Genomic DNA, 15,794 nt, shown 5'->3' on the forward strand with positions numbered 1-15,794 from the left:
TGTCTCCCCAGAGGATCATCTACTGAATCAGGGTCACTGGGGCTGGGGCCCTACCTTAATAGTAAGCTCTCCATGAGCTCCTGATACTAGAGATTACGATTCCCTCACTTAAATGATACACAGCAACAAGTTCAAGGCAAATGACCTTGCTGGACTGCTCTGAAATGTTTTCATCATACTTTGAAAAGTGGAGAAATTCTCTTGTCATATTCACAAGAAGCTGTCCTAGCCATAAGTACCATCTATTATCTATCATGTTAAATCAATGCCCTTAATTTGAATTTGATTGGTCTTATGGTATTGTTTGAGCCCAATACATAAATTTATTTTGGTTTTATGGTTGTACAAGCACTACGAGCACAAAAAGTTTATCTTGTATGCTTTAGTAAATACTAAAGTTCTGATATTTTTTCTTTTATTTCTTTGAAAGAAACCCATTTATTTTTCTTAGTTCTAAAAATCCTGCTTCAAGGGGAAACCATAAAAGGGAGATGAAATGAGAAAGGAGGATCTTTGAATTTTATTTTGGTCACTCCCACCAAGTTTGAATAGGTATTTATACCCATTTTAGGCTGCAAAGATTCTTCTCAACCACTTACTATAAAACGAAAAATCATCATTAAGCATAAATTCTTTTCAAAATCATTTAAAGGCACATTAAAATAAAACTCTATATTGCCAATAGAAACCAGATTCAGCCACATCCAGGGATGAAGGAATGACATATAAAGTATATCTTCAATTTCTTACCCTGGTGTTTCCTAACACTCATGTACCATTTTTCACCTTACCTCTCGATGCCTATCCCGGTCTCGAGACTTCTCTCTCACCCAATCAATTGTATTGAAATCATCATAGGTCCCCACACCAGGGATTGGCTCCTCCAAGAAATCCATCATCCTAGTTGAAGAACCTATTCCTCCACCATTGTATGACTTGTCCTCTAGATTGAACAGAAAACAAGACATTAGTACTTCAGACATTAGTCATTTTTAATATCTCTTTTCTGTGCACCAGTAGGTGAGCTCTTAAACTATCAGAAGACTACAGTTAGGGTGTGCTGACAAAGCAATAAAATCAATCACCTGGTGAGAACTTCCATCACATTCAGAGATTTCAATGGTCTAGGCACAAAATGAGTGTCTTCAGGCAGTGTAAATGGAAGGGGACAGATGATAGTGGAAGTACAAAGGGAGAACTGACAGGAGTTGAAGTGCAGTGGGAAAGGATTTATGAAACAAAAGACGGAGCTTGGAGCAGCTGAAGTATTTCAGTTTCTGTTATGGAAGGGAGACAAAGGGGTCAAAGACCTTTGTAGACATATCACAGCAGAAAGCATTTTACATTTATGAGGCAATAATTCAATCGTGGGAGGTGGCTTTTGCCTGAATGGGGACTCCAAAGAAAGCATGTCAGCCTCTTCAAGCGTTAAGCTGGCTGGAATGTACATGCTTTCTTTCAATAGGTAGAAGACTTTGATCCCTGATGTAACAGGCTTGTAGAAACTTTTACTGAGTATATCAGAACAATCTAAGATTTATAAGTAGAGATTTAAAGATTTATAAGTAGGGCTCCACAAAGATGTCCCTCCTTGGTCCTTCAATCATTAAGAAACAAATCCATTTTTCCAACACAGCCTTTTATCTGCTCTGCCTTTAGCATTTCTATCATAATTATTATGCAAATACTTTATCTTCTTTTCTGGACTAGAAGCTCTTTGAAGGCAGCCCTAGATCTGACTCATCATTGCCTTCTCCAGCATATAACATCTGCCCAAACCTTAATAAATATCAGCTAAACCAAAGTTTGTTTAATAAACAGTGGTAATAGGGGAGAAGTAGTCAAACTCAGAAGTTGTACTCATACAAGGTTACTTAGTATGGTTTAACAAACTTATTCAAAATATATCCACAATCCTCTGGTGAAACAATATTTAGCTTTTAAACACAAAATGTAAAATAGTACTCAAGTATTTATGTAAATGAACTCTGAGGAAAAATGCAGAGTAATGCTATAATTGAACTCAGCCTGAGCTCACATTTGCAGCATCAACCTTGGCAGATCCAAAGCTTTATCTAGACTATTTGGTGATGAATCCCTCTGCAGAGAAAGTTGAAGTGGCCTGAACTGACCCCCCCTCCCACACACACACACACACACACACACACACACACATACTCCTCTTATCCACAACCCCATTTTGACTCTAAACTTCTAACAGACAACTTCAGCACTCTGATGGGGTCAATTTGAATTAACACCCAAGCTACATCTGGTTTACAAATTGGAGTCTTCCAAATACCTAATTCAGCATATCTTTCACAAGCAACACACATATCTGAAAGAAAAAACTCTGCAGAATCTAAGTCATATTGAAGGTAAGGCTGGGGGTGGTGTTGGACTGGAGGAGATGAACAAGTTAATCTTAAAACCCTAATCAAAGTCCTTTCTCTATCTTCCAGCCTACCTGGCTGTAAAATGGTTGGCTGCTGAATCACCAGTCCAGCGTTTCCTATCATGTTAGTGGCATGCTGATAAAGATCAGTGTTGGTGTGCTGTTTGAGAGCTTATAGGGAAATAGCCAGTTAAGAAATGAGGGCAGAAAGAAAATAAAGTATGTGAGGAGGGGGGAAAAACACAAGCTGTTTCAATTCTCAAGACAAATGCTGGCATGAACACAGGACACCAAAAAAATCAGACATTTACTTTTTAAAGCAGGTTAATGCTTCAGTGGAATTTGCTCTGGTTGAAGAGTGTCCCTTTCAGGAGAAATTAAATAAGGATTTTGTGAAATTGATTTTTAAAAGCAATAACTATCTAATGTTACACTATTAACAAATGAACCCCCCGCACCCAGCTCAAAGGATATTAAGACAACACGAAAATCTGCAACAGCTTCCTAACAGAAATAAAAGAATCCTCTTACATCACTAGGTAACATGAGCACTGCATCATCCTTCTTTGTAGATAGTCTCCTGTTATAAATGCAAATTGTCAGGCAGCTCTTAAAGAGCAGGCAGTCATTAGAATCTGACAACAGACTGCTTGTGATTCTCCAGATTCCCTTCTCCCTGGGGTCACGCTTCTGTGCCTGGCCAGGCTCAAATCGGCTTACCTTCAATTACAGCTTTCTTTTTCTCTGTCTCAAGGAAGAAATAACCTTGGCAGCCCGCATTTGGTCATTTAGGTTGAGAAGCTTTTATAGAAGGAGCCCCAGCATAAACTGCTTTAGAGGGGCACTTGCTGCTTTCTCTGCCTTTCACAGGAACAAACACCACCTAAAGAACCACCAGTGTTCCCCGGCAGTCAGAGTGTGATGTCACTGTTGGAATCACGTGACCAGACCCTTGGACCAGCCTTGGAGAAAGGAAGATTTTTTAACCGAGCACAGCAGCCTTAAAGATGTAGTCTCATAAAACAAAAGCCATCAGAGTAGGGGCAGTCAGGTCAGGGCAGTTCAGAAAACTAGGGTGCATTTCCATCTGATTTATTTCACTTAGTGCACTACCCTCAAGGAAGGACAAAAATCACATGCTATCACTTACGTGTAGAATATAAAATGAAACAAAATAAATGAACACACAAAACGAAAACAAACTCATAGATACAGAGAACAGACTGCTGGTTACCAGAGGAGAGGGGAAGGGGGAGGGCAAAAATGGGTCAAGAGGGTCAAATATATGGTGATGGATGGAAACTAGGTTTTTGGTGGTGAGCACGCAGTAGGACATACAGCTATCGAATTATAATGTTGTACTCCTGAAACTTTTATAATGTTATAAACCATGTTACCACAATAAAATTTTTTTTTTAATGAAAACTTTAAGTTTTAGTCTTCAGACCACATTTAGCAGAAAATCCAAGAAGGCAAAGTAGAAATCTCCAAAAGCATTTAGAGTTACAGGGATCCTTAGTAAAAAAGGAAGAGAGGTAAATACAGAAAAAGCTTTTTTTTTTTTTTAATGCACTGCATAGCAATAACTCAGATAAAATCTCACAAATATTAACACTGACTGAAATCCCCAGACCTAAAAGGGTACATAGCATGATTCTTTTCATACAAGCAAAACCAGGCAAACCTAAATTACATTGTTTTTGTATAGGATACAAATGTAAGTGACTATATTACAAAGAGAAGCAAGAAAGTGATGAAAGTAAAAACAGTGGCTACCCAGAGAAAGAGAGAGGGTTGTCATCTGGATGGAGCACAGGTAAGGGTGGGGCTTCTGGACTGCTTGTAATTTTTCTTTTCTTTTTTAAGTTGACATCATGTATTGAGTCACTTTCATTATGTACTATGTTAGCAGTTGCATATAGCAGTTGTTTAACATATTCTCTTCATCCATTTAATCAACAAACATTATGTAACTTATAGCCAGTTTATGACCAAACTGAAAATTTTTCATGTTGGCTATTATCATTTTTTTAATTATCTTTATTGTTGAAAGTATTGCAGATGTCCCCTTTTCCCCCAATTGACCTCCCTTCTCCCCATTCCCATCCCCTCCCCAGGCCTTCATCCCACTATTGTCTGTGTCCATGGTTTATGCATATTTTCATAGAAATTCAATTGATCTCTTGTGCCTCCTTCCCTCAGAGGATTCTCAATCTGTTGCATGCTTCCATGTCTCTGGACCTGTTTTGTTTGTCAGTTTATTTTGTTCATTAGACTCCACATATGAGTGAGGTCATGTGATACTTGTCTTTCTCTAACTGGCTCATATATTTCACTCAGCTTAATACTCTCTAGGTCCCTCCATGCCATCTCAGAGGGTAAGAGATCCCTCTTTTTTACAGCTGCATAGTATTCCATGGATCTGAGCAGTGATTACCTAAGTGCTAACATTATAATTATTCTTTACACTGTAGACATGTTTCATGCCTTTCTATGTAAAAATCATAATTAGAGGAAATAAAAAAAATAAAAAATGAACTGCACATGAACTGACTATACAAGGTCAGTTCTTTAAAAGTACCTAATAACTTTAAGCCCTAGCTGGTTTGGCTCATTGGATAAAGTGTGACCAGAGTCTGTGGACGGAAGGGTCCAGGTTCAATTCTGGTCAAGAGCACATACCCTGGTTACAGGCTCAGTTCTCAAAGGGGGCATGCAGGAGGCAGCCAATCAACGATTCTCATCATTGATGTTTCTATCTTTTTCTCTCTCCCTCCGCTCTGAAATAAAAACATATTTAAAATAAAATAAAATAAAATCACCTAACAACTTTGAAAATCCAGAATACAGTTAAGAAAATGAGTTGTTCCTTAGTATAATATTAGTGCTTTAGCCAGAAATAAACATAAAATCAGATCTCATTAATCCGAATTGGGTAAAAGTAGCTATTTTAGCCATGAAAATGAATTCACTAATGCCTGTGCACTATTTAAAAGGCTTTCCCGCCCTAGCTTGTTTGGCTCAAAGAATAGAGTGTCAGCTTGCAGACCAAAGGGTCCTGAGTTTGATTCTAGTCAAGGGCACATACCTTGGTTACAGGCTCCTTCCCGGGCTAGGCCCTGGTTGGGGCTCATACAGGAGGCAACCATTTGATGTATTTCTCTCACATGATATTTCTGTCTTTCTCTCTTCCACTCTCCCTAAAAATCAATGGGAAAATATCTTCATGTGAGGATTAACAAAAAAGAGAAAAAAAAGGAAGAAAGGCTTTCTCTTTCTTGGCCCTATTCTGAGAGCTATTTTTAAGCAGGTCTTAATTAATTGTACAATAAGGCCAGGCCAGTAAAGAAGAATCAAATTGCCATTTCCCAACTTCCTAAGTGAATTCGTAGGATGGCCACTGTTAAACATTAATCCAATTAGCGTGCTCCAATAATCAGACTTAAACGGAGGGCTTTAAAATGTGGGGTTACTCTAATCAATTCTCAAGGTCCAATACATCCTGAAATGTTAATACAACAAAACTTTATGAAATGTAAGGAACTTCAGGAAACCTAGGCGACCCTGCTAGTGGTTCTCAACCAGTAGAGCCTAAGACCATCGGAAAACACAGATATTTACATTACGATTAACAGTAGCAAAATTACAGTTATGAAGTAGCAACAAAAATAATTTTATGGCCCTAACCAGTTTGGCTCTGTGGATGGAGCATCAGCCTTCCGACTGAAGGGTCCCAGGTTCAATTCCGGTCAAGGGCATGTACCTTGGTTGCAGGCACATTCCCATGAGGGGGTGTGCAGGAGGCAGCTGATGGTTATTTCTCTCTCATCGATGTCTCTAATTCTCTATCTCTCTCCCTTCCTCTCTGTAAAAAGTCAATAAAACATATATTTAAATAAATAAATAAATAGATAGATAGATAAATAAATAAATAAATTTATGGTTGGGGGTCACCACAACATGAGGAACTGTATTAAAGGGTCGCAGCATTAGAAAGGTTGAGAACCACTGCTCTTAGTCCATCATTATTATAGCATCTCAGTTTCTTATTTTTAATATATTTTTATTGATTTCAGAGAGGAAAGGAGGATAGAGAGACAGAAATATCAACGATGAGAGAGAATCATTGATCAGCTGCCTCCTACACACACCCCCCCACACACACACTGCCTCCTACACACCCCTCCCCCCCTACACACACACACACACACACACACACACACACACACAACCATGTGCTTTGACCAGGAATCAAGCAATGGCTTCCTAGTTCACTGGTGGATGTTCAACCACTGAGCTCACACCAGCTGGGCAACATCTCAGTTTCTTGATGAATTAATCTAGCTGACTGAGAAGAATTAAAATTAAATAGCAACTGATGGTATTGTGATAATGAACTACAAAGCTTAAAAACCAAAACTATTTGTAGCCCAAGCGTGACTGTCCTATACAATTACACTTTTAGAAAGGTATATATGTATTATATATCTTACTTAAAGAGGATAGCATATCCAACTTCACAATCTTCCTTCAAGGTCATGCTTTATTACTGGTAAGTAGGATTCTACCTGTATTTAAAAACCACTACAGAATTCACTTATATTATCTAATAAGATTTACATTACCATATTAGACTATAAGATGCTATTTGTTATGGTACCTAAAAATGCCCTTCAACATATAGAGACTGGATTGCATAACTAGCACCATATCACTAACTTTTGATGCAAGAGCATGTGTTTTTCAAATGGTACACCAGTGCTTCTAGGGCAAGGACTTTTTGTTCCATGTAAATTTACTTCCTTTGAAAACTAGAAGGCTGGTAGCTATAATGCAGTCCTCATTCTAAAATGGGGTTTAATTACAATTAAGATAGCCTGGCCAGCATGGCTCAGTGTGAGTGTTAACTATGAACCAGGAGGTCATGGTTCAATCCCCCGTCAGGGCACATGCACAGGTTGTGGACTCAATCCCTAGTGTGGGGCATGCAAGAGGCAGCTGTTATGATTCTCTCTCATCATTGATGTTTCTATATCTCCCTCCCTCTCTGAAATCAATAAAAATATATTAAGAGAACACACAAAACAATTCAAATAACTGAAGGAGTTGTATATATTATATATACACTGAGTGGCCAGATTATTATGATCTCTGAATGCATAATAATCTGGCCACTCAGTGTATATCCTATAGTATAAAAGGATATACACTAATAAGACTGGATGTCCTTCCAGTGGAAGCTGGGGCTGAGAGGGAAGTGCGGATCCAAGGTGCAAGAGAAAAGCTGATGACAGCAGCTGGGGGAAGGAAGGCCTACAGTTGCACGAATTTTGTGCATTGGGGCCTCTAGTCCTATATAATAAAAGCTAATATGCAAATTGTCCCCTCAACCAGGAGTTCAACCAGCAGGCAGGCCAGCCAATTGCCTATGTCCCTCCCCCTGATCAGGCTGGCTGGACCCCACCCATGCATGAATTCATGCATGAGGTATATATACTCTGAGTGGCCAGATTATTAGGCGTTCAGAGATCATACATATCCCATGGACACAGACAATAATGTGGTGAAGACTTGGGGTAAGGAGGGAAGCAACTGCAGGGTAAAATGGGTCAATTGGGGAAAAGGGAGACATCTGTAATACTTTCAACACCAAAAATTAAATTAAAAAAAAAGAAATGAGGTGCTGATATTCAAAGTTTAATATTATATTTATTTTTATTGATATTAATTTTATTTTTAATTTTTAATTTTTCATATGTGTCCTTATTCCATAACCCTCTTAATATTATATTTCTTTTACTCTTTCCTATCTCACCCTCAATTCAGTCTCTACCACACTTGTGATCTCTAGTATATGTTCATTATACAGACTGCCAGATGTAGGTCAATTGAAATTATTGTGAAAACAAAACAAAGAGATGCTTACCAATTATTAATGCATCCTATGCTAGAAAAACAATAATATAGTGAATATTTGAGGACAAGCAGAGTTATCTTTCTCAAACACAGACCTGATCAAAATAATTTTCTGATTTCTAAAATGTGAGTGACTCTGACAGCAATCTTTCATTTTATTTTGATTGCGAGAGAGCAAGAGAGAAAGAGAGAAAGAGACAGAGAGATTTGTTGTTCCACTTATTTACATTCATTAGTTGGTTCTTGTTTGTGACCTGACCAAGGATCGAACCTGAAACATTGGCACATTGGGATGACACTCTAACCAACTGAGCTACACAGCCAGGGCCTCCTACAACAATATTTTAAAACTTTCAGCATATAGCCCTAGACAGGTTGGCTCAGTGGATAGACAGTTGGCCTGCAGAGTAAAGGGTCCCAGGTTCAATCCGGTCAAGGGCAAATGCCCGGGTTGTGGACTCATTCCCCAGTAGGGGGCATTCAGGAGGCAGCCAATCAATGATTCTCTCTCATCATTAATGTTTCCATCTCTCCCTCTCCCTTCCTCTATGAAATCAATAAAAAATATTTTTTAATTAAAAAAATAAATTTTCTGCATATGAAGACCACTTCATGGGCACTTGACACAAGTGTGGACCAGGATTTTTAAAATATCATAATGTTTAGAATGGGAAAAATAAAATATTTTAAAATCTATAATGATAATGATGACAATGATATTACTACTGGTATAGGTTTCATCAATGAGAGGGATTAAATTATTGGCATTCTTTTATGGAGGTATCTATAATATCTGACTTGATGACAAAATAGCTTTAGCTGTGCGTCATAGTCTACACATTCCATTGGTTTCCTGATTTTAGAGTTTTCATATTTAGTAAAAAGAAAGGGTAAATTCATGACTTAGTTGTCAAGAATGGTAGCAGAAATTACTTACTCATTCAGAACCAACTACTAAAGTAGAAAGTAATGCAATGCAAAAGCCTTTTCAAGAAATGGTGTATTGTCCAGCCAGCGTGGCTCAGTGGTTGAGCGTTGACCTATGAACCAGGAGGTCACTGTTTGATTCCTGGTCAGGGCACATTCCTGGGTTGCAGGCTCAATCCCCAGTGTAAGGTGTGCAGGAGGCAGCCAATCTATGATTCTTTCTCCCTCTCCCTTCCATTCTGAAATCAATAAAAGTATATTTAAAAGAAGAAAGAAAGAAAGAAAGAAAGAAAGAAAGAAAGAAAGAAAGAAAGAAAGAAAGAAAGAAAGAAAGGAAGGAGAAGGGAAGGAGGGAGGGAGGGACCGTGTTATTTGGAAATGGATGGAGGAGAAGGTAGGGAGGGATGGAGAGTCTTCGTATATACGCTACGAGATCTCTCTAGAAGCGATACTAGATACATCGAGCTCTCGCTCTCTATCTCTACTCTCCATCGAGACCGCGAACGACTCCAGAAGCAGCCGAACTCACTACCATCCCTAACCCCGAACCCCAGCCATCCCTCAGCCCTCCCTCACACCCTCCATCCCATAATTTCTAGCTTTGAGCTTTCGTGATTTCTTTTCTTGCGTTCATTATCTCTCGCTATCTCTCTCATCTCGCCTCCTCTCTCTCGCGCATCTCTCTCTCTCTACTCTCTCTCTCTCTACCTCTCTCCCTCTTCTCTCATCTATACGCTCTCTCTCTCTCTCTATCTCCCTCACTCCTCTACATTACCGTCAATTCATTACATTCCTTCCTTCCTTACCTTCCTTCCGTACCTTCCTTCCTTCACCCTCCTTCACTTTTCCTTCTCCTTTTCCACCTTTCCCCTGGTCATTTCACTTTCCCTGGCTCACTTTCTTTTCCTATTCTCCTTATCTTACTTTTTTTTTTTTCCTCCTTTTTTTTTTTTTTATTTCAGTATATATTTCTCTCTGTTCACCATCTCTTACTTTCTCTTTCTAAAAAGTAAAGAAACGTGTGTTTTTTAAAAGAGTCAAACTTCTGGTGTGTAAAATACTCTGCCACGGAAGATAGAGAAAAATTATACAACAACCCTAAAGGTCAAATTTAGGTACTTAGATAAGTGTAGATTTTTGTCTCTATACAAAAACAGTAAAATTTAAGTCAAGTTTTGGAGGCATAATGTGCCCTGAATTTATATAAAATAATCCACTGCTCTAACAGAAAAATGATTCAAGTGCAATTAGATCTCAACTTGAAAAAAAAAATCCTCAAAAGACTAATTTGCATTGCTGGAGTCCTTAAGTGGGGGAGTAGGAGTATTAGGGGAGAAAAAGAAACATTGAAACAGCTTTCCCAGTAGGGTAGTCTTAGGTCTAAAAACTTAACAATGGGTCTTTAGAAACACACAGCTTGAATGAGGAGGCATATAAATGAATGCATTTAGCTCCTTTCCCTTCATGGAAACTACTTTCCAAATTTTTTCTAAAAATCCCATGATGCCTAAAACTAGAAAACCCCTTCAGACACAAGAAAATAAATTACTACGTGAGAATAATGTTTCTTTTAATCCCTAACCAATATGCCATTAGAAATTTACCTGGGGGCTGAACAGTAACTGATTAAATGAACTAGTTAAACACTAACAAATACACAGGGGGAAAGAGGATAGAAAGGAACTTCATGCACCAACCCTGGAGCCCTGTTTTAGTAATATCAAAGTTGTATGAGGGCACACTTATTAGCAGCAGCCTAAAGAAAGAATAAGTATTCAAAGAAATGGGCAGGGCTAGTGGCATGTATCACACAACTTTAAATAGTTCAATTTTTAATGTATTTCCATTTTTACAGGGATATATTGTATTTTTGCAAGATTAAAACCAAATCTACACCCCAAAAAATCAACACTCTACCTAGCACACATCAGCAGAAATTTATCCTGTGATCATTTAAATTTTACCTTCATTCTATAGCAAGTACTCAAGTACTAAGAGCCTACTGTATGCCATTTCTCACTTTCATACCTGCTCTCCCTTCCCTTATTTATTGGTTCATGCATTCTAGTTCTCCACATAAGTCACAAACCCTTTCACATTCCATTCACTTCTATATTTGAGAATATATAATAGCTGAAGTCCCAATAATTAATCAACATTTTGAGGATCTTTCTATCAATGTGTGCCTCCATTTTGTTTTCTCACTTACCCAAACCCAGTGTCTGAAAGACAAACATTGGTGGAGTAGCCCTCCCAACTGAACCCTGGATAGTATCATGAGACCATTTTATAGTTTACTATACTATTTTAATTTGGCCCCTGGAACACTTATTCAGGCAACTATTTCATTCGCACATATCTGTACAGCCATGCTGGTTATTAAATACTGAAATACCTCTGTAACTATAGATAACCACTCTTCCCCGAGGACTCTCCTTCCCTAGGTGGCTCCTAAATGTTCTCATGATGCTGCAGTTGGAACACCAAGAGTATTCAGGATGCTGCTCAGCCCTATGTCTTACATCCACGTCTATGTTGTTTTGAGTTTCTCTAAGCATTCATTTCATGTAGGGACTAACAGTTGTGGTTCCTGCTCACAGCAGTTTAAAACTCACTTGTCAAAGAGCAAGAAGGACAACAAAGAGGAAAAGCTTTCTGAGAGCAAGACAATAAAAAGGATGATGACAGATGTGGGTAACAGAACTGCAGAAACTACAACCAAATTTCTGATGTATACTATTGAGATGAAATGTGAGAGCTATAGAAGTACACAAGAAGGAGGTGAATAGCAGACAAAGATGGAGAAAAGACTTTAGAGACAAGCATGAGTCAATAGTAGATTCTAACACCACCTTCTGACTCTTTGTTTCCTGTTGAATACAGTTCTATCCCCACTGGGTTGTAGTCACTTGCTTGGGGTGTATCTATTATGTTTCTTACTCCCAAAATGTGCTCTAATATGGAAGAAGTTCCTAACCCAATCCGCTTTCATTACCAGTGGAGACAAGGTGCTAACTGCTAGAGTCACCACACTTAGGAAAAACTGCCTGAGGGCTATGACTTGGTATCTGCAGGCTACCACTGGACTACAATGCCACAAAAATCTATAGAGAACTGGAAGTAAAGGGACTGGATTTGATAAAGCTGCTGAATAGGTTGTTCATGTAAAGAAAATAGCCCTGGCCCTAGCCAATTTGGCTCAGTGGATAGAGTGTTGGCCTGAAGGGTCCAGGGTTGATTCCGGTCAAGGGCACATACAGAGTTGTACGCTCCATCCCTAGTGGGGGGGGGGGGCGGTGCAGGAAGCAGCCAATGAATGATTCTCATCATTGATGTTTCTATCTCACCTTCTCCCTTTCTCTGAAATCAATAAAAATATATTTAACAAAGAAAATAGCCCTCTGCTCCATTACTTGCTCTTCATTCCTTCCTTATCAAATGTACATGTTTATGGATTGAAAACAGGATTAGGGAGTGTAATGGATAGGAAGACACTGACTTAAAATGTACATTACAGCCGAAACCGGTTTGGCTCAGTGGATAGAGGGTCGGCCTTCGGACTGAAAGGTCCTGGGTTTGATTCTGGTCAAGGGCATATACCTTGGTTGCGGGCACATCCCCAGTAGGGGGTGTGCAAGAGGCAGCTGATTGATGATTCTCTCTCATCGATGTTTCTAACTCTCTATCCCTCTCTCTTCCTCTCTCTAAAAAATCGATAAAAATATATTTTAAAAAAAGAAAATGTAGCCAAAACCGGTTTGGCTCAGTGGATAGATCGTTGGTCTGTGGACTGAAAGGTCCCAGGTTCGATTCCGGTCAAGGGCATGTACTTTGGTTGCGGGCACATCCCCGGTAGGGGGTGTGCAAGAGGCAGCTGGTTGATGTTTCTCTCTCATTGACATTTCTATCTCTCTCCCTTCCTCTCTGTAAAAAAATCAATAAAATATATTGTTTTTAAAAAGAAAAGAAAATGTACATTACATTCCGCAATGTTGGGAACCCTTTGGTTAGCAAGATCTTGTTTAATTACTTGTAATTATTGTTTTAGATGCAACAATTCTCCAGTTCTTTCATACTAAGTCTCCACTGGTTTCTTTCTATTAATTGCAAAAAAAAAAAAAAAAAAAAGTTGGGGACAAGAGATTAGCCATTATTCTTTGGTGGGGAAAAAAAAACTTCAAGAGAAGTACCAATTAAGAGATTCTTATTGAATTCATGAGAATAGTATGCTGTCGTGGACAGAAAATGAGTTAAAAACATATTCATATGAAATCTAGGAACTGCACACCAATATATGCATGTTATTCATTGAAGCACAGTTAGTAGTGGCAAAAACCTAGAAATAATGAGAGTCCACTGATGGGAGACTAATGCAAGGAAAGAAGTAGGCTGATGAGTATTGAAATAGGAAAATCCCACAAACATATGTGAAAAAAAACAAGTTACAAAATAATAAGTAGGATATGTTTAAAAAATAAATATCTGTGTGTTAACTGAATAGAAAATCAATTGAAAGAGTCATATTGAATTCTTTTGAGGGGTTATCTCTGGAGAGGGAAATAGAGGGGTGTTAAATTTTGTATACTGGTGAATGTATATTGTTTGAGTCTTTATAATAAGGTATTTATGTGCTACATAAGTGGTTTTAGAAAGGGGAAAAAAAAACAATGATAACACAGCTAGAAGAGTAGAGATGGGACAATACAAAGGGCAGACTTCCATTCTGAGAAGACTAAATACTTAGGTACTTAGAAACAAAGCAAATGATAGTTTCTGGAGAACACCAGGAGGAAAACACCAAGAGGGAGATGGCTTACTGAGCTTTTCAATGAAAGTCAATGGGAAGAAAGTGTTCCTAATCAGATCTATTGCCTAGCAGTGAGAAAATATGAATTTTAACCTTAGCTATACAACTAACTCACTAGACGTGTCATGGTAGGCAATTGACTAAATTTCTGTGGGTTTCAAGTTCCTCATCTGTAAAATAAGAGGGTGATTAGCATGATTAGTATGATTTTTTAAATATATTTTATTGATTTTTTTTACAGAGAGGAAGAGAGATAGTTAGAAACATTGATCAACTGCCTCTTGCACACCCCCGACTGGGGATGTGCCCACAACCAAGGTACATGCCCTTGACTGGAATCGAACTCGGGACCCTTCAGTTCGCAGGCTGACCTCTATCCATTGAGCCAAACCGGTTTCGGCTGCATGTATGATTTTTAAAGTTCTTTCCAACTTTCATTTTAGCAATGATTTTTTTTGTCATTCATACATTGTGCTGAATAACTTTTGAATAGATCATAACTTTGAGGAATTTCAAATGGTATTTTGATTTCATAGTTATCTGAGAACACTCTCCTGGCAAGATCATAAAATGGCACTCCCAATCTTTAAAAAAGAAAAGTAAGACTCAGCTCATCAATAAAGCACAGAACAACCTGGCACCCAATGCTTCTGATATATTGTCAACTAGAGCTATGCTAATATACATACAGTATCCTTGGAGTACCTGCTAGCCACGTACCACAGAAACATTCAGCACACAATTCATAACATTATAGCAACTCTCCTCTAACCCAGGGATGGGGAACCTTTTTTCTGCCAAGGGCCATTTGGGTATTTATAACATCACTCATGGGCCATACAAAATTATCACCTTAAAAATTAGCCTGCTGTATTTGTCAAACATTTCATTAATTCCCCCCCCCCCCCCAATGCTTTGGCAGGGCCAGACCAAAGGATTTGGAGGGCCTTACAGGGTCGGGAGCTGGACATCCTCCACCCCTGCTAAAGCCGGTGCTACAAATTGAAATGAGGTGAGTTTAAAAATAAACCCACTCAGGATTTATATTACTGCCAAAGGGCCTCTAAAATATATAATTTTTTGTTTCAAGAAGAGGCCAAACTGGCTTCCCTAACTGGAAAAGAAATAAGAGAGCTTCCAGATTCAGCTCTGACTAATAAAAAGCTTAGAAATTTCCCTCCCATCCTTACAATGAACTGAACTGGACAAGAAGAAAAATCAATAACTTCCAGAGAGTTAAGGTTGCCGGGGAAACTGCAACCCCCAAATCTGAAGATACAGGCTTATCCAAAGAGGCACAGCTGAGATCTGCTTACCTAGAGTAGAAAACACTGGAACCACAATCTCCCAGGGACAGTTAAAAGGCAACTTTGACGAAGTGCTGAAGGCTGAGTGTGACCGTGAGTGCGAGTGAGAAACTCTTGTGGCCTACACTTTTGTGGGATCTACCTCCAGGTACTGCACCGAATTCTCAGTGAAGATTCAAGAAAGATCCTCTCCTGGCTCTGAGGAGGTAAAGAGTAATTACTGAAATATCCCAGAGTTCTCTATAACATAGGAGTACGCTCCAGGGGAAAATTCTTTGGCTGAGCCTTATCCTAGTTGGGGGGAAGGGCGTTCCTCCCACTCCCAGCACCCTCCCTTCTCAGCCTTCTGGTCTATCTAAGAGAAGAAAAAAAAAAAAAAAACACAGAGTCAACAGGGTCCTGGGCTTCCAGGAAATAGGTTGAGAAAGCTGAGGTCAGGGAT

General features: G+C 38.9%; 1 protein-coding gene across 5 annotated transcripts in view; it reads right to left on the minus strand.

The window, feature by feature from the left end:
- CLCN5 (chloride voltage-gated channel 5) overlaps positions 1-15,794 on the minus strand; it is a 129,907-nt gene that overhangs the window by 29,377 nt on the left and 84,736 nt on the right. For 3 of the 5 annotated variants that reach the window (XM_045570363.1, XM_036460464.2, XM_036460463.2), the window contains one exon: positions 792-943. In XM_045570363.1, coding sequence (XP_045426319.1) covers positions 792-943 — 152 coding nt within the window. Of the gene's footprint in view, positions 1-791; positions 944-3,115; positions 3,319-15,361; positions 15,562-15,794 lie in introns of those variants that run through there. The other 2 variants (XM_045570364.1, XM_036460465.2) reach the window with 2 other exon arrangements.

The sequence above is a fragment of the Pipistrellus kuhlii genome, unplaced genomic scaffold, assembly GCF_014108245.1.
Source record: "Pipistrellus kuhlii isolate mPipKuh1 unplaced genomic scaffold, mPipKuh1.p scaffold_m20_p_32, whole genome shotgun sequence".
Taxonomy (NCBI): Eukaryota; Metazoa; Chordata; class Mammalia; order Chiroptera; family Vespertilionidae; genus Pipistrellus; species Pipistrellus kuhlii.